Source organism: Fistularia commersonii, chromosome 33 (assembly GCF_037954325.1).
Source record: "Fistularia commersonii isolate RoL2024-O1a breed Wild chromosome 33, RoL_Fcom_v1.0, whole genome shotgun sequence".
Lineage (NCBI taxonomy): Eukaryota > Metazoa > Chordata > Actinopteri > Syngnathiformes > Fistulariidae > Fistularia > Fistularia commersonii.
The window spans coordinates 5497808-5517968 of NC_141316.1; the positions used below are offsets into that span (position 1 = coordinate 5497808).

Below are 20161 nucleotides of genomic sequence, written 5' to 3' on the forward strand. Positions count from 1 at the left end.
CACTGATTTTTTTTTTGTCAACTCCAGAACGGCATCCATTTCTAGGGATCATAATCATTAAAGTTAACGCCATGCTGCTTCAAAGATATTGGAAGCTGTAAAGTTGAAAGAAAAAACTTCACCCGAGGGGACATTTTTTTTTTTTCAAAAAGACTGGAGGTAATTTCCTGAGAGGCTTCATTACAATCGGATATCTTTTTTGTTTCAACCATTTGAGTCTCCCCCTGCTGTTCATGTGAAAGAATGCAAGAAACGTTCTCATTTGCTGCCTTCTGGTCAGCGTATTTACGGGTCACCTACAAAAAAGATTATAATCCCTAGGAAGGTGAGTTAAGGAGCAGGTTTGATATCTGTCAACGTTACAATGTATATTAATTTAATTGATACAAATAACTCACTGACATGTTGATTCACCGTTTAATATCAGTCTAACCGAACGCTCTTATGCTCCCAAGTCTCTTTTTGAAATATATCTAGCATCCTTGTTGCTAATCCTAGTGTCACCTTCGTGTTTCTATTCAACCCAATGGGGATATAGTGTCGATATCTATTGGTTGTTGCATATGAGCACTCCAGGTTCACAGTAATTTGCAAAGCACAGATTGATATGACCTCAATTTGGTGTGCGGCCGGTGCCGGGATGAACGTGGACTTTCATCAAACCTTGATAAATCAACCCGCTGGCTTTCTCCAACTTTCAGCACTCATTTGTCCACTGTAATAGTATCCTTGTCCTTCAGAGAAGCCCAGGGGGCCATGCAGGTCACGGCATTGACTGATGGGATTTGTTTGCGTCTGTCTATATGCACGCGTGCGTGTGTTTGTGTGTGTGTGTGTGTGTGTGTGTGTGTGTGTGTGTGTGTGTGTGTGTGTGTGTGTGTGAGTGTGTGAGCGTGCGCATGCACACGCCCACCTCAGATCCAAGTCATATCAATGCTTATAAAAGCAGGTTGAGGGGTCATAATTTATCTGATAAATTGTCTTTCTGCCATTTGTGTTAAGATTAATAAAGCCTCCAAACTGCCCAGAAATTCACAATCGATTGAAAAGGAAAAGTAAATCAGCAATAATAAATTATGGCTGCAGTCTCAAGGTCGCAGTCACTGTAAGTGTTTCATTGTGCATTGATCTCTCATTACGCCAGAGAAAAAAGAAATCCATGATCTCCTCCCACTCTGAGCAATTTTTTTTTATGTAACTTTTCGGAGGTTTCTGTCCTTTCCTACACTTTTTCACAATCCACTTTCCTTTTCAACGCACCATGGCTTTTATTATCTGTTTGAATGCCTTCGTGGGCTTCCTGCCACACCCCGACACCGTGCACGTTTTGACGGTTAAAGCCCGTTTAGAGCATGTTAGTGTGACCTATTTTTTGCCCTGGTATAGTTTATTTGCCTTTTACAGGAAATTAACGAAGACGGACAGAAATTGCTAATGGACAGTTTGCAGTGTCACACAGAAGCTACCAGCCCATAATTTGAAAACTTGGCTGTGCAGTGGAGCTCTAAACCGCATTCAGTTTCGTGCGCTTCTGCCCCACAGGGCAGATATAAGTGCCTCTAGTATTGCAAGAAAGAGGAAAGAGGAAATGTGGAAAACCTTTTTCAAAGCTTCTGTTCAAAGGCTTCACTCATCTACCGTCCATCAGAACACGGGAAATTTGCCTTTTCACATGGTTTTCTCCGAGGCCGTGCAAGTGACAATTCAATTTATACAAAGCGCCTATGGAAAGAGGAATACCCTTTTATTTCTGCTTGGCATTTTCATTCATTCATTATCTCTATTGTATATCCTGTTGGATCTTTTCCCAGCTGTCATTGGGCAGGAGGCGGGGTTCACCCTGGACCAGTCGCCAGTCAATCGCAGGGCCACATATAGACCCATTTGGTAGAGTAAAATAGAGATACTTTATTGATCCCAAAGGAAATTAAGCCATCTAGCTCAAGACACTGGAGGATTTCAGGTACTCGGGGTCAACAGTCCAGAGCAACAGAGTGTGTGGAAAAGAGGGGAAGAGACGAGTCCAAGCAAATTGGAATGGGTAGAAAAAGTGTCAGTGGTACTTTTTTGATAGAAGACTATTGGCCAGAATGAAAGGAAAGGTGGACAAGACAGTGGTGAGACCAGCGGTGCTGTATGAACTAGAAACAGTTACAATGACGAAAAGACAGCAGGCAGAACTAGAGGTCGCAGAGATGAAGATGTTGAGGTTCTCTTTGGGAGTGACCAGGATGGATAGGATCAGGAATGAGTCCATCAGAGGAACAGCACATGTTAGATGTGTTGGAAAGAAGGTCATAGAAGCCAGACTGAGATGGTTGGGTCATGTACAGAGGAGGGAGAGTGAATATATTGGTAGACGGATGCTGGAATTGGAGATGCCAGGCAGGAGGTCTCGAGGAAGACCAAAGAAAAGATTTATGGACGTAGTGAGAGAGGATATGAAGGTAGTTGGTGTGAGAGAGGAAGATACAGAGAATAGGGTTAGATGGAGAAAGTTGATTTGCTGTGGCAACCCGTGGAGGGAAAGGCAAAGAGATGAAGAAGAATAAGAAGAAGAAGAAGGAGCAGCATACACATAATACATACACTTAGCAGGGAAAATTATAATAATAAAAAAATGATAAAACAATAAAATAACAACAACAACAACAACAACAACAATAATAATAATAATAATAATAATAATGTAAGTCGCTTTGGATAAAAGCGTCTGCCAAATGCAATGTAATGTAATAATGTAATAATAATAATAAAAAAAAAACAATAATCCAATGATAATAATCCAACTAATAAAACAAAAACATTCACTCTTCCATCCGCATGCCATACTGAGACATACAAACATTCACACTTTTATTCACACGTCTGGGCCAAATGAAGAACCCGGGGGAAACCCATGCAGACACGGGATGAACATGCAAACTCCACACAGAGACGGCACCTCATGGTATTAAACAAGGACTCTTCTTGCTGTGAGGCGAAAGCACCGGATATATACTGCTCAAAAAAATAAAGGGAACACTTGAACAACACAATGTAACTCCAAGTCAATCACACTTCTGTGAAATCATAGTGTCCACTCAGGAAGCAACACAGATTCATTTTGACTTGTTTTAAGGACATTACATCAAAGTTGGATCAGCCTGGAGTTTGTTTTTACACTTTAATTTTGAGTGTGATTCCCAATCCAGACCTCTATGGTTGATACAATTGATTTCCATTGATCATTTTTGTGTGATTTTGTTTTCAGCACATTCAACTGTGTAAAGAGCAAAGTATTTCATAAGAATATTTCATTCATTTAGATCTAGGATGTGTTTTTTAAGTGTTACCTTTATTTTTTTTGAGCAGTGTATATTTATCTATCCATCCATCCATCCATTGTCTGACGCTTTACCCTGCACTCAGGGTTGAGGTGGTTGTCGGAGCCCGGCCCAGAGGTGGGGGTGCACCCTAAAATGGTCGCCCCATTAAAAAGCGCAGGGCCACATAAACAGACAGATAACCATTCACTCACTCATTCAGGGCCATTTTCACAATGTTTTCCAATTAACCTGCTAAATGTTTTTGGATAGTGGGAGGAAACCAGGCCGACATGGGGAGAACATGCAAACTCCACACAGAAAAGTCCCCTTGTGGAATCAGCCAGCCATACATATATAACTATATATACATACATATATGTGTGTGTTTATATTATATTATAACTATTACTTAGATATAGATTCATATTTATAAACGATATTTAAAAAATATATTTTGTGCTGTCTTGGTGAGCGGTTCACCAAGAGAAAGCTGATTCCACAGTCATGTGCCAACGTTTGAAGAGCTTGTCTCAAAGCATGTAGGCATGAAGGAAATGGTCAAATAACTGGATTTCTTTTTTTTTTTATTATTTTCTTTGTATTTAACAGCTGACTGCAGCTTTTAAGCCCTCTATTGTTGTGGTGTGAAGCAATTAATCCCTTTGGAAAGCAGAGCACTACAAAACGCATTGTGCTAAAGTGACAGCTTCTGCTAATTCATTATTGTGGGCAAACCGTTTAGCGCTTACAGACACACACTCACACGCAAACACACACACCGTGTGTACAGTTGCACACACAGGCTGTTTATGTGTCCTATAAAACTCAAAATCAGAGAGTTTAGAGTCCTCCTTCCTTTGCTGAGAGCCGACATCACCTACATCTCGGCCGCACCTCTGCCCTTTGACCTCACCTGAACGCGAGGGTTCACGGTGGCCTCTGAGATGACATCACTTTACAGTTATTATCCAGGCATTGTGCAAATGTGGGGAAAAAAGGTGGATTAAATATATATTTATACTTTAACTGCTTCAAAATCAAGAGTTTGATTTTTTGGATTTTTTTTTTGTCTAATCTTTATTATTATCCTATCTGAGATGTCAAATGCGGATTGATTTTGACATTAATCCAACTATGTTGTTCCTCTGGTTGCTCCAGTTATCTTATGAGCAGATTATCCAAGACAAATAAAGTACAAGATCTGCCAATAGCATTAAGCAATAGAATGCTGGTCTGAAACTGTCTGTCATCAGAAGAAATAGACTGTTTAAGATCAGGATTAAATTTAAATAATCATTTTTCTTTTTACCAGTTTTTCACCCAGACTGGAGTTCATTTCGTCACTGATGTGACTGGTAGATGTTTTTCTGGTAGCATCAATTCTATCATCTCTCATCAGGTAATATAATACAGTACAAATCTTGATTATTTCTTAAATTTATGATATGTTTGTGAATTGCTGGTGGTGGCTTCCTGATTCAGTTTATCAATTCTAGGTTTAGCCTCTATTTTTCCAGTCAACATTTAAAGCACACATCTTTTATAACCTTCCAACTCCCTTCCATCAGGAATGTCCCGAAGAAGAAACAGGGGTGATGTGGAGCAAATAAATGTCAAAGTGATTTAATAATGATCTAGTGTGGCTGATGATCAAGCTTGCCAGAAGATTAATAAAATATTAAAGAATGATCTTCCTTAAAGAAGTATGGAGAGGAATTTGAATATTTATCTCTGTATAGTGTAGAGCTGAATTAAAACAAAAGATCCATTACATTACATACAGGTCAAGAGTCCGGACGCTCATTATTATGAAAAGTATGTCATTTAGTTATATTTAAACCTTCACATCTTAAATAATATAGTATATGAAAAAGACTTTTGATAGAAATCTACAATTATAGCTATGTATTTATAAAGAAGTCATATTGCCGACCTTTTTCTTTGTCTTCGTTTGTTTGTCGGTTGCTAAGTGATCCTTGCCGCGTGTCGCTGAACTCTGTATATTTCTAATGTATATTTCCTGCCCGGTGCTGTATTTTAAAACGGCCGGATCACAGTTTAAAATTAAAAAAAAAAAATGAAATAAGATAAACCCCATCAAGTGATCACAGCTTGATGTACTTTTAAGTCTAAATCAGGTCTGACCTGGGGAAGAATCCAAAGTCTGTGTAGCCTGTATCTCACACAGATTGATTGGCACTGTCTGTTTTCTCTTTGTGTGTGCATACAAGTTTGTTTGGCAAAGATTGGAGGACAGCCCATCTCCCCATTACTGCACACACACACACACACAGTGAGAGAGAGGGCGGGGGAGAGAGAGAGAGAGAGAGAAAGAGAGAGCGAGAGAGAGAGAGATGCTTGTGCTTGTTACACTCCTCCTCAGGGATTTACTTCTCCCCAGGGGGCTGAGGGAAAGGACCTGCTGCCCACTCTGCTGAATAAGAAAGACAGGAAGAACAGAGTGGATGAATGGACAGAATAAATGAGTGGAGAGCAAGAAGTGGGCTTCGTTTGAAGGGTTTTCTTTGGCACTGAGCATGCCTCACTGGCAGGTTCTGGCCACCGGTAGTACCTGCGTACTGGTCTGCTTCCAAGTGGACTCGGCGGTGGCGGGGAATCTGCTTCATGCAGGAGCTTTAGGCCGGAGAGAGTCCCAGACGAAGTCCCAGCTCCAGCCAGCGCCGCTCGCTCAGACATGGGGCCGGTCTGCTGCAAGCCGGACAGACTGAAGAAACAGCATCTCCAAGGTAACGGGAAACAGATGCTGGAGATTTTTAACTAGAGTAGTAAAGGGTGAAGTGTAGCTTTGAGATCGAAGCTCGGATATGCGGCGTGTAAATAAGCACTCACACGGCTCGAGTCTCCCGTCCGCTCCTGGAGACCTTATTTCACAGCAGCCATTTTCACGTGATACAACATGAGTTTTACTAATTACATTAATCCAGACTTTAGAAAAAAAAAAAAAAAAAAAGAAAAAGTTTCCATGACTGTCATAACTGCCTCCAGCAGTTTCCTTCTCTTTCGACATGGCTTCTCGAATCAGCTGATGTTTGCTGACCATAATCCAGACGGGGATCATTTTTGCTTGCATTTAAAAAAAAAAAAAAAATCAATTGTCCGACAGAGACATTGAATGAAACGGCTTTGGCTGCGGTATTTTACCACTGGGAGTTGGAGTGGCTAAACAAATTGACTGTTGTAAAGATAAATTTGTGTTTAGTTGACAATGTCTTGGGGTTAATATTTATTCTATATTTATAATTCAACAAGACGTAACTTTGAAAGATCAGTCGCTGTCGGCTTCTTCTGCTTTGATCGTGTTGTGTAACACCGATTAACGCGGTATTACTTCCCAAATCTTCGAAAATCAGATTGCATTTTATTTTATTGGCAGTTAACTGGATGATAAATGTATCAGTCTTACACACGCACACACTCACACACACACGCACACACAGTAGACCTGTGGGTCAAAGTCCAATTTAAACACAGAGCAGAGTAAAAATATTATGGCGGGAATGTATCGCGTCCACATCCTGTCACGCTGGATGGAAATACAGCGAGGTTACAAGGCACAAGGCAACTTATTGTGATTCTATGAACATCTCCTTAGGACACATACATACAGCATATATTTGTATATATATATATCGATATAAATAGAATATTTTCTTTTTTCATTCAGCTTTTGTTTCATTTCACCATGTCCTTTAGTTCATTGCACATCACAACAACTACACACATGACTCTTGTAAAACTATTATCTGATAAGATGTGTTTTTTCACAATTACAAAAAAAGACCTGTTGGCATAGTCAGTGTGTTCAGTTTATATTAGTATATTGGTAGAAAACCGTGTAACCGTCAGTGACCGCAGGTCCCGAGAGTCAGTCGACTTGAAGCTGTGGCTAAATGAACCAATCTGAAATGTTTGTGTACTAATTCATTTGTTTGTTCTCTCTCTCTTTTCTCTCTTATCTCTCTCTCTCTTTCTGTCTTTATCTCCAGTGTATAATAACAGTAATAAGGCTGCCCAGAGGTCACATAAAGTTAATTCCCTACCACATCAGTGAGCCCCAAGCATCAGGCAAATTATTAATAAGGGTCTTTGCCTGAGGTTGGAGGGAGGGGGTTGCTTCTCTGGAAGGCTAGCAGAGGTGCTTTATTATAAATTACATTTTTCTTGGCACAACACAACTTGCAGACCGTCCAAGTGCAAGGGTCGTGTTTGGACTGAATCGTTCACACTGGCCTTCTTTTAGTGTCCAGCGGCTATTTCAAGTCCTCAATTCATCCCTAGCTGACACCGTGCTTGGAGGTGTCTTGGAAATGGCAGTAATAGCTAGATAATAAATTCATCTGATGAACTTCTTTTCTGGAAACGCGACACTCTCAGTTTTGCTTTTCATGATTTGTAGAAAATGAGAACTGGAAGGATTTATCATGATAAAACAAATACTTGATCTTATAGGCGTGACTGTATGTAGCATCTGGGAAGTAGATGAAGAGTCACTTGTGCACTAAGGGACAATTTAGCTAAAACCTATGAATGTTAAAAGAAAAAAACATGCCTACAAGCAAAAAAACGGATAAAATTGTCAGAATGTGTAAAGTTATTGACCGGAAATCATTAAGATGGATTAAGTTGGACCGAGGGAATACAAGGGAGTAACAGCTATTTTAATTCTAGTCCTAAATAGAGCCCCAAAGGTTATCCCTATTTTCCAATAAAATAAAGAAATTGGTTATATATTACTTTCAGACTGAATAAGTTTTGTACGAGATCACAGACTTCAAAGTGCAGCTCTACTAACTTTTTATTACTGTGATGATTTCGGCAACATTTCATAGTGTGACGCACCTGAAAATACAACTTTATACATTCAGGGTTAATTACAGGCAACAAAGTAAATAATAAACTACATTAATAGGATGACTATTAATGACTTCTCTTTACATTAAAGTGCAGTAGAGGATTTGTGAAATAAGAAAAAAGGAACAGAAAAGAAACTGCATTATTTTTGATGTGAAGCAATATTTTCCAAAGTAATGGGTCCAGCCTGCATTACATTAGCTGGCGATCAGCATTTTAAATTGATGCTCATTATACACTCTCACTGGAAGCAGGAGGAAGAGAAAATTGACTCATTTAGCTTTAACACGTTCACAGGACGAGTGTAACAGCCAGTACGAAATCCCATATCACACACTTCTGAAATGGTGATGACAGTCACACTTTTCGTCTTCCCCACTGTGGACCATCATACGCATGTGAGTGACCCATTGGAAGAAACTGCTGTGTTTACAAAGGGTTGAATGAACAATGAAGTAGGAATAAAATAGAAACAATGTGATTTTTTTCTTTTTTTTTTTTTTGTCATTTAACACAACGTGTAGGAGCTCAATGGACCGCAGCGTCCTCTGAAGACACCATTTGGATGATAATGTTACCGTCATTCCCTATGACAGAAACCGCGCCTGTATCTAAAGCTACCAAATGACAAAGCCTTTGTCTCTCCAAACAAATCTTTCATTAATTTATCGTTTACAGCCACTAACCGTGATCCACTCACACATTTATTTTCCTCTAAATACAGTAGAACTTCAGCTTACAAACTCGCCTGATCACAAACCAATCGGCCTACAAACGTGGTTTTCGATTAAATTTTGAATTGAGCCGCAATCAAGCCTCGGCGCACAAACACACAAACAAACAAACTCACAGGCTTTCTGCGTTGTTTACATCATTCATCGTTGTGTTCTCCTGTTAAACTGCTTTTTTGGGCTTTTATTTCAGTAAGTTAGCCCTCATTATGGCTCCCAAAAAAGTTAAGAGTGCTACTGATAGTGGCGTTAAGAAGAAGAAAAGAATTACAGTTGATCTGAAGAAGGAAATAATAACTAAACATGAGAGCGGTGTTCGTGTTCCAGATCTCCCCAAGTAGCACGACATGGCTCGGTCAACCATCTGTGCAAACCTGAAGAACAAGATACGCTAAAGACGGCTGATGTGGCTAAAGGAGTGACCACTGTAATGAAGCAAAGGTGCCAAATATTAGAAGAAGTAGAAAAGTTTGATAAATGAAAGACAGCTTGCTGGAGATTGTTAGCCAGGGTCTCATAGGCGAGAAGGATTTACTTTTGCTGATTTAGTGATGGAAATGCAGAGTACAATGGCTGGCAAGAAGAAAAAAAAAACACAAGAAACAGTAATAACTAAGGTTATCTTTAATTCTTTCAATTCTGTTCATTGTGCCACAAATAAACCCATAAAAAGAGTACTATATGAATTATGAATTACATTCATAAGCCAATGTTCTACTGTGCTGAAAATCTCGTAATGACCAATGAGTGACGCCTTCAGGAGGCTTGAATTGTATGCATAGGACAATGCGATTAAATATTGAATTTGGAAGGTATGTCATGTTTTGTATTGGATCCATTCTCCAATATTGATTTTATTCATATGGTGCCAAATCACAACACTGTTGTCTGATGACACTTTCCACATAGAGAAGGTCTTGACTCTACTTTTTAAAGGATTTACACGAAACCAAACAATTCCCAAACGAGTGAGCACTCGCAGCAGGGAAAGACTGCCCTTTCAGCAAACACAAACCTTGGACAGATCTGAACTCAATGCGGGCGGCCTTCTGTCTCGACCGGTTGGGGTACAAAGAGAGAGCGGGACAGATAATGTCTGAGAAGTGGCATTTCCAAGGGTGCCAACTTACTCATTTGAGTGCTATTAGTGATCTCATTACGTCGTTATGTTGAAATACAAGAGCTCGAGCGAGGGCAGCAGATAGCTACGTTATATATCCCACCGATTTTGCACCGCTGTACTTATAAAACAGTATGAAATGCCACCTTTTATGCAAAGCGCTCTAAATTCTACAACCCTCGCTGCCTCACTGCCTGCATCAGTGCCGCCTGCGAGCTGTCTGTCAAGAACTGACATTACAACGGTGAAAAATATCTTCAATAAACAGAGAGCGCGAATAGCTCGAGCTTTGTGCATCCATCCTGTAAACACTCAGCCTTCTGGAAAGCTGAAATGTCAGCCTCTGTCAGATACCGTGCGAAAATACTAAAGAAAAAAAAAAAAAATCAGCTTTATCGCTAAGACTTTGCACTGAAAGGAAAGCTCTGTTAAAAATGTGTGTGCAAACTCTGCAGTGAGTGTTATCTTAATTGGCTCCATAAGGGATCTTTGTACTCTTCATCCATCCATCCGAGCTTAGATGTTCCAATAGTTTTGGTGTCTGTTGGCTGCTGTGGGATTGATTTTATGTGTGTGTGTGTGTGTGTGCGTGGGTGTGCGTGTGTGTGTGTGTGCGTTTGAATGTTTTTTTATGATATCAAGTCGGGGAAGTATTGGATCCGTCCAGGCTCCTTAAAGTCTGAGTCTCCGCTCTACATTTATTATCACTATTATGAGTTATCGCTTTTTCCCTGGCCACAGATACGCACAGTTGCTCTCATACAATTTCACACACACTTTACGCTTTCAGTAAGTCACATCTTTGCCCGCATAATCTTCAGTGTTCCAAGTGCACACGTGAAGGGAGGCCCCGGTGTGTTGTTCATCATGACCGTGTGAGTTTGCAGAGCCAGGTGACAATGGCACTTAGCTTTATAGCACCGCTGTTTATATTTGGATTCCCTCCTAACGGCTAAATGACTGTGAACACAGTGACTGCGACTGTGGCCGCGACACCGTCGGACACTGACGGGAGACGCTTTGGACCTTCTTCACTTCATTTACATAGAAAAAAGGGGGGAAAAAAAGAAATATAAATGTGATTATAGTATATAGTTTCTTGTATTTATTGTTGCAGTGTAATGGGTAAATATGTCATTGGTTGGCAGCTTTGCAGGCTTTAAAATGCTCACCATGTCAAACAAATAAGTAAAGTGCCATCCCTGTATTTTGTTCCCAATATATACCAAAATAGCATGCAAAAATGAGAAATAGACTTATTTGCGCTGGGACCGGAGGACAAGAAGGACCGCAAACACTAAAATGAACACTTGAGACAATATTGCCATCTGGTGGAAAGAAGCACTGACAGTTTCAAATGTGGGAGCCCACTGTTGCCCTGGAGACGCATGAAACTACTTGGGTTAGATTTATGTCTATATTTTCCTCAGCATTTGGTAACAATTTCAATCTCATTTTCTGAACCCCGTTGACAACTTGCATCATTTCAGTACAGTGAGGCGTTGCTGCCGTCGGTTCTGTGTCCATGATAATGTAATTATCTTGCTTTTTTTATCTATTTTAACATAAATAGTGTTGTTTACAGCAAGGAAATGTGAAGAAAGTTATTTTCTTTGTTTCTTCTGCACAATAAGTTATAGCGTCTTGATGTGCAGTATTAACACTGAGCTCTTCATCATCCGCTTCATCCTCTATTCCTTTTTTCTCCGCCAACTGTGAAATACAAGCCCCCTCTTTCTCATAAACCAAAAAGTCAATATGCAGCTTCTATAAAACTCATCTGAAAGTCAAGAATAAATCAGGCCAGACATTCGCCCCCCCCCCTCCACACCCTCCTCCTTTTTGTGTGGAAACCCCACAATAGGGTGTCTGTATTAAGTTAATCCTGATAGCAGAGATTGAAAGATTGCCATACCTGCTATAAAGGTTCTGCTTTTGTTTTGCACAAAAGAAAACGCCGTTTCGTGAGAACTTGAACCACAACATGTGTGATGATGAATCCCTTCCTTTTGTGTTCCCCCAAAGGTGGAACGGGGGAGAAGGACCGAGCACCGATCAGCCATGAGTCCTTCCTGCTCATGGCGAACTCTCAGAGCGACATGGATGACTGGGTCAAGGCCATACGGCGGGTCATCTGGGCGCCGTTCGGAGGGGGTAAGGCCTGACATTTAATCGCAAGCTGGCGGGAAACACCAAACGCTTGGATCTGATCCATGATTACTTAATAAGCAGCTGAGCCTTTAAGAGATTTAATCATTAATGAAATCTATAGCCCCATGTTGACGTGTAAGGCTGCATGGTTCTCTCTTAGTTTTATTCTCAAGTGCTTTTCCGTTGTCACACGTTCACAAAACAATGGAATCAGAAAAATCATTTTTGGGCCAAACAAGAAATCGTTTTTCCCATTTTGACTTTTTTTTTTTATGTAAAGCAGATTCTTCTATTTTATCTTCACAAGCTGAAAAGACACTTACTTCTGGCGAAAAGAAAGAAATTGGATTATTCATGAACACGACATCAAGAGGTGAACTTCAATAGTGGATGATGATGACATGGAAGTAATGTTGCTGCATTTAAATTTGAGTGTTTTCTGTGATTTTCAGTTTGAGTAAGGAAAATGTTGCTCGGTGAGGCCGTTCATAGGAAACGGGAGGTAGAAAGTTTTTATTTGTTTGTTTTTTTAACAAAGCAAACACAAACATCATGAATTGGTGATGGCCCCTTTACTGCCACCTACAGGGGGAGCGTTAGAATCAAAATAAAGTTCCAGGTATATTGCAATAATAAACTACTGGTTCCATATTTTAGATGATATTGCATTTATTCTCAATTGTATTCGTTTCAGGCAAAGCATCGCCGACTGTTTCTCGTGTCTGTAGCTTGATGTTTCTGTTTCTGGACTTGGGTGATTGTACATGACTGGAGCAATGTTTGGATGATTCAGGTTGGGAATCAGGATAAGTTGCTCTTAGGGCTCAGCTTCATTCAGCCATAAACTTTGAGGATGAAGATGAATTCATTTAATTTTGTTTTTATAATGCACCGGTGAGCGTGTATTTAATTCTCACGCTGTCTGCTCTGGTCTAACTAGTGTGCCTGACATATGTCCAGGAATACAACCAGACACATTTGAGTGTGAACCAAAATAGTTGGAGCAGCTGAACAGCAAGGAATTGAGTTACAAAAGAGTGGACCTATTAATAGAGAGCCATGTAAAGTAGCAATGACACATTGCATGGATCGCCGGTTTCATCAAAATCAGGCAAAACTGACAACTTCTGTTTCAGAAAATAGCATTTCATCCATAAGCATGGGATTTCGTTACATTCTTTTGACGATATCAGAAATCTTTCACATTGCCTGTGTCTTATGGAGTTAAAAAGAAATAAAACACCTCTTACCTCCTGGATGAAAATGACTGCTTCTGCTGAAAACTGGATCCACCCAAAAATGTTGCAACGTCTGGCAGTCGGGATTTCCATCTGACCTGGAATGTTAGAAAAGCAAACTTGTTATGTGATATTATTGTATGCAGTTCAGGACAACTCTGATGACTGTTTCTTGAAAGTATTGAGTGCTTTGTTGTTGTTGTTTTTATTATCATCATTGGTTAGAATAGTATTAGTATTTGCATTATTATTATTATTATTATTATCATTGCTCTTGTTAATAATAATAAAAATAATAAAGTTAGCGAAACTTGTTCTAATAGTATAATGATAGCTAAAACAACAACAATAATAATAATTATAATATATTTATCTATTTATGTCTTAATTAATTACATCATTTTGTCATAGGAGGACCGTTGTGCTGTATAGATATATTTTGTTGAATTATAAAAAGAAAGGCGTTGCCTAAGTTTGACGGTAACTATTACCGTCATTCTGTTTTCAGTTTAACCCAAACCGTAATAAGTTGTTTACACCAAAACTTATTCAGATGAACCTTTTGGAAGGCCCATCATGCAGGTGTATTTGTGTGCAGGCGCATCTTTGTGTTTCAACACCTTGGGTGCATAGGAGTCATGCTTTTATTTTGAAGACTGGGATTTAAAACATGAGAGAACATTGCATGGCAAGAACATTCCTGCGTTTTATACTGAAGGATTTATGGTCTTCAGGGCCTCAGAGGGATGGAGCTGAGCCCCACCCCTGCTCACAGATACATTTCAGATGGCGGAGCACACAATCAATCAACCAATCGGCAACATTCACGACTCTTTTACAAACCCCACAGTGATGCCTGATGTGCAGCTCTATTCAGGTTTCAATCTGCTCTCTAAGGAACCAGTTCGTGCCCGCCCGTCCGGAATTAGATCTGTGTCCGGCTGCAAACGGTCACACACTTACAGCCCCGTCAGACCCTCGCTGCTCCTCACCGCGTTTGCATGTTGAAGTTTGTGCATGTAAAAGGTTTAAATGTCTGAACCGGAACGGATGAACTTGGTAAAATGCGGTCTGTTGATGTATGAGAGGCACTCACTGCTGCTCTGCAGCCGGTGTTCGGTGAAGCCCCGGGGTCAAGGCGAGCTGCCGGCCAGCTGCGACTGCTGCTGCCGGTCGACAGGTAACAGCAGCTACAATTGGAGCGCCTGCATCTCTACTTGCATTTTTATATTTTATTCTTTTGTCACGGAAGTTAATGTTAATGAAGAGAGACTGGGTAATCTGTTAATGGGCTTGTGTAATTTCCACTAATTATCTCGGTGATGGTTTTGCCGTGTGGCGCTTTCCGTTTTAAGATTAATTTGTTTGGAAATGTTCTCGGAGAAAAATAAACGAGACACCCACTGAGCCGATATTGATTCTGTTTGACAGACAAATAAGGCTGATGGCAAATTAATGCCGTTGTTTCTCACCCCATTTTTCAGGTTAACGTTTCCACATCCGCTCCTCTCACTAGATGGGCTGATAGATGTCAGAAAAACAAGGCCAAAATATCCCAATGCCGATGCATTGTCCCCCCGTAACTAAATCTTTTTCGCCATTAGGTGAATTGTCTCATGTGAAACTGTAAATTCAGCATCAGCCGGGCATCTGGTTCTCCATGGAATAAACCAGAAGAAATTAGCATCTAAGCGTCACGTCTGCAGATGCTTTTAGGTTTCTTCTGTCTTTCGGCAGGGATATTCGGACAACGCTTAGAGGACACAGTCCAGTATGAGAAGAAGTTCGGCCCCCGACTGGCGCCCCTGTTGGTGGAGCAGTGTGTGGACTTCATCAGGGAGAGAGGCTTGGATGAGGAGGGTCTCTTCCGGATGCCTGGACAAGCCAACCTGGTCAAAGAGCTGCAGGAAGCCTTCGACTGCGGCGACAAGCCTCTGTTTGACAGGTAGACAGGAAGCCTCCAGCTTCTTCAGAGAATTGTACCTTGCACGTGTCTCTCATTAATAATGTTCTACGTGGTAACAGTAACACGGATGTCCACACGGTGGCGTCCCTGCTGAAGCTGTACCTCCGAGAGCTTCCCGAACCCGTCATCCCCTTCTCCAAATATGAGGACTTTCTCACATGTGCACAGCTTTTGGCCAAAGATGAGGAGGAGGTACTGAATGTGCATTGTGTAGTGTGCATGCAAGTATTTGTGTTTGCATTTTTAACAGTCCTTTAATTTGTGTTATAAGGGGGTCCAGGAGCTTGGGAATCAAGTTAACACGCTACCTCTACCCAACTACAATCTCCTCAAGTACATATGCAAGTGAGTACTTTTAATCCCGATATTTAATCTGATGCACAAAGTGGTTCAAAGGATCGACCTCACATGCTTAAATACTCAATCACTTTCCAAAGTTAACGGTCATGCAGTACAAAGAAACTACAAAATTGTTCTCAACGTATACATAGTTATATATACATCAGACATGCAGATAAACACTGCTTTATTCAAGCCTCTTTAGGTAATATTATTGTAATAACAAATCCTGATGACCCTGAAGAGATGTAAAAAATAGGTTTCTGTGATTCCATATCTCTTCTAAGATTCCTTGACGAGGTCCAGTCTCACTGCAACGAGAACAAGATGAGTGTCCAGAACCTCGCCACAGTGTTTGGACCCAACATCCTTCGACCCAAGATGGAGGACCCAGTCACCATTATGGAAGGTACACTGACTAAATGTGTTACAGGACAAACTGTAAAAAGTGCACCATCAAATGTCGTGTCATGTGTGCAGCTTTTGGCCGAAGATGAGGAGGAGGTGTGTGTGTGTGTGTGTGTTCCGTGATTCTCTACCAGAAGGAAGGAGGTCGAGTTTCTGCTCATGTTGTTCGGGACAATCAGACGAAACTTGTTGAATAATAAAGACCTTGAGTCTTGGCCACAATCTGTGCCCGTTGTAACTGTTAGCCAACTGTACTTCATCCATGCCCGAATTAAATGCACTAATAAGAACAATGCCAACTTCAATAAATCTTCCTTAAAATAGGTTGATGTAAAAGTAGCGTGGGACCCAGCTCTTCTAAAATAATTAATCCCAACTCTCGTAGATTAATTTGTGTGTAAAGACCTTTCCTTGAAGGCAAAAATATAGTTCATGATTGGTTGACATTACGGCTCATGATTGTTGTAGAGCTCAGTTATAATTTATTGATTTATACTTCACTTATCAAAGAGGACATTTTGTGATGAGGTGGTTTGTCTACACAGACAAAGCGTTCAGTCAAAGCACGCAGGACTGAAGCGCTGATAGCATTCAGTCCTGCACCCTGAGGTGTCCGCTTGCAAATTGTTTCTCTAGACTCATCTAAACAATTGGTTTGAACAAGGAGTTAAAGGCTATCGGCATGTTATTTTGGATCTGGTAGAACAACATTAATGAGTCACATCGTCCACAGTTGAGTCCGACTGAGTCCGACTGACTCTTAAATCAGAACTGAATCCAAGTCAGATCAGCGTAAATGTAGGTGACGGTTGAATAGATGACTTACCGTAATTTCCGGACGATAAGCTGCGACTTTTGTCACTTAAACAATGATCCAGCTAATATATAGATTTTTTTTTGGGGGGGGGGGGGGGGGGGGGGGGGGGGGGGGGGGGCTAAAGAGCGTCACGCCGCTAAAACATTCATCCTTGTAACATCGGACCGATGAAATGACTGTGAAATTCTGATACCGTTCAACTCCGACACCAAGGAAGACGACTTTGACGGTTTTAATGCGCAGGAGGAAGCCCAAGATAGCGATCGGCTAGCACTATTGAGGTGTGTTCAATTGTCCGGAAATTACGCTAATTAATAACCAGAAGGAAATTAAATTGTCCTAGCAGCAGGGTACACCAAAAAACAATAAAATAAGAAAAAAATGAAATACAAAAATATAATGAGAAGAACAGCACTCACACTATATCCATCCATCAATCCATCTTTCCGATGCTTATCCGTGTCGGGTGGTGGGGCGGCAGCCGGAGCACGGAGTCCCAGACCTCCTTCTCCACATGGTCCAGCTCCTCTGGGGGGATCCCAAGGCGCTCCCAAGCCAGCCTTGAGACAGAGTTTGTCAAGCGTGTCCTGGGTCTTCCCCTGGTCTCCTTGCAGATGGACATGCCCGGAATACCTCCCAAGAGGGAGGCATCTGGTCCAGGAGGCATCCTGACCTGATGCCTGGGTCGCCTCATCTGACTCCTCTATGTGGAGGAACAGCAGCTCTACTCCGAGCTCCTCCCGCATCACTGAAGTTCTCAACCTATCTCTGAGGGAGAATCTGGCCAACCTGCGGAGGAAACTCATCGTGGCCGCTTGTATCAGCAATCTCGTTCTTTCGGTCACGACCCAGAGCTCGTGACCATAGGTGAGGGTGGAAACGTAGATCAACCGGTAAATTGAGAGCTTCGCCTTTTGGCTCAGCATCTTCTTGAGCAAGAGAGACCGGCACAGAGTCCAAATCGCTGTAGACACCGCACCGATCCATCCTTTGCTCACTTGTGAACAAGAGTCCAAGATCATTGAACGCCTCCACTTGGGGCAGGATAAACAAAATTGGTGGCAAAGGGCAGCCCTGGCGGAGTCCAACTCTCACCAGCAACAGGTTCGACTTACAACTGGCAATGTGGACTAAGCTCCGACACCAATCATACAGGGACCGAACAGCCCGTATGACAGGGTTCAGTACCCAATACTCCCTGCAGCCCCGCAGGATTTCCCGTAGGACATGGGCGAGTGCCTTCTGCAGATCCTAAAAACACATGCAGACTGGTTGGACAAACTCCCACGCCCCCTCGAGGACCCTGCCGAGGGTATAGAGCTGGTCCACTGTTCCACGACCGGGACGAAAACCGCACTGTTCCTCCTGATCCGAGGTTCAACGACCAGGCGGACCCTCTTCTCCAACACCACTCAATAGACCTTACAAGGGAGGCTGAGGAGTGTGATCACCCTGTAGTTAGAGCTCACCTTCCGATCCCCTTTTTAAAAAAGGGGATCACCACCCTGTTCTGCCAGTTCTGCAGCACTGTCCGCGACATCCACGCCATGCGGCAGAGGCGTGGATGCAACTTCAGCCCCGGAAATAGGTGTACTCACACTATAGTTACTAGAATAAAAAAATATTTCCAGAAAAAAATGTGTTAAACAGCTTATTAACAAAATGATATCTGCATATTTTCCCAATGTGGTGCATGTACTATTCTATTTAATTGTTTTTTTGTTTTTTTTATTTTAACTCATCATTTTCTGTTCTTGGTATGTTATGCTGTATCTGCCAAATAATAATTTCCCAATCCTGGGATCAATAAAGTAAATCTCATTATCTTATCTTATTACAGGTACCTCTCTGGTTCAACACCTGATGACAGTCCTCATTAGGGAACACAACCGTTTGTACTCAGGGAGAGACCAGGAGGGACCCAACGTAGCCCAAACAGAGCTCCCTGCCCCAGGGCATCAGCTTCAGAACCGCAGCCTCGGGGCGTGGATTTCTGAGGAGGACCTGCAGAGCTGCCCAATCTCCAATCCGGAGCAGGAGCTGCACAGCAGTGCCTCATCTCTAGATGCCAAATTGTGCGCAGCCGTCACACCCACGCAGACCCCGATTCCAGGACCAAAACTGGGGTCCTCATCGGGGAAGGGGGACGCAGTAATCAGCCCCAGTAAACAAGCCAAGACCCTACCCTCGTGGAAATACACTTTCAAAAGCTCCTCGGCCCCTCGCTCCCAGCCCCAGGTGAAGCAGAGCAGCAGCAGCTCTGTGGCGGATACAACCAGCGTATCTTCCACCGGGGGCGGCAACTGGCTGATGAATGGTTTGTCCTCTTTAAGGGGCCACCGCCGAACCTCCTCGGGGGAGCGTTCTGCCCGAGACCGCGACTCCACCGGCTCCTCGCAGAGACTGTCCACCTACGACAACGTCACCTCTTCCTCCAGCATGGGCAGCGTCCCGAGCGTAGCGAGCACACCCTGGTCCACATCCTCCTGTGAGATCTCTGTGCCCGATTCGGGGAGCAGTGACCCGTCCCCTAACCAGAACTGTGGACAAGGGGGTGAAGGTGGGGAGAAGGGGGAGTGGATGGAGAACCAGAGGGAGTCCGACAGAGGAAGGGATGGGGGGATGACGACGGAGCCGAGCTCCGAGCAGGACAGTTGCGAGGCCATGGAGCTTTGCAGCAGCAGCGCGGCCTGCAGCGAGAACGGAAACGTGGCCGCGGCCGCCGGGTTGCCGTCCATTATCATGTCTGAAGACGGAGACGCAACGCTAAGCACTCTGGTGGAAGGGCTGAAGGAGGAGTTGAGGAAGCAGAAGACCGCCTACGAGGCCAGGATCCAAAAGTAAGTCCAGTAGTTTCCAAAGTTAACGCTCATGTCGTTTTTCTGATGTTTGTTGATGACCACCGAGCTTCTGTCATCCCACTGTCATCATTTCATAAAAATGCACGTCCCACAAAACAACACCAAAGAATTACATTTTGATACAAACAACTCAGTTAAGTTAGTGAATAGGAAGTGAATTTTCAAAAGCACCAGCAAATGCAGGAAGTAAGAATGGATGAGAGCAAGATCAATTTTGCACGGATTTAGATGTTTTAGCTGAATGGACAAAAAATATGCAAAAGAACCTTGAAGGGCTGAAACACCAAACCATGAAATAAGGTTGTGTTATTCCCACACTCCCCCCAACTATGAGAGGAGAAAAAGAAATG

At 42.3% G+C, this 20161-nt stretch overlaps 1 protein-coding gene across 2 annotated transcripts in view; it reads left to right on the forward strand.

Moving 5' to 3' along the window:
- Nucleotides 1-20161, forward strand: part of arhgap22b (Rho GTPase activating protein 22b) — a 40833-nt gene that overhangs the window by 19087 nt on the left and 1585 nt on the right. The window contains exons 1-7 of one of the 2 annotated variants that reach the window (XM_086140809.1): nucleotides 5882-6055; nucleotides 12057-12185; nucleotides 15158-15365; nucleotides 15446-15578; nucleotides 15658-15731; nucleotides 16013-16134; nucleotides 18791-19790. In XM_086140809.1, the coding sequence (XP_085996935.1) occupies nucleotides 6004-6055; nucleotides 12057-12185; nucleotides 15158-15365; nucleotides 15446-15578; nucleotides 15658-15731; nucleotides 16013-16134; nucleotides 18791-19790 (1718 nt within the window). In that variant the 5' untranslated portion in view covers nucleotides 5882-6003. Of the gene's footprint in view, nucleotides 1-5881; nucleotides 6056-12056; nucleotides 12186-15157; nucleotides 15366-15445; nucleotides 15579-15657; nucleotides 15732-16012; nucleotides 16135-18790; nucleotides 19791-20161 lie in introns of those variants that run through there. The other variant, XM_086140808.1, reaches the window with a different exon arrangement.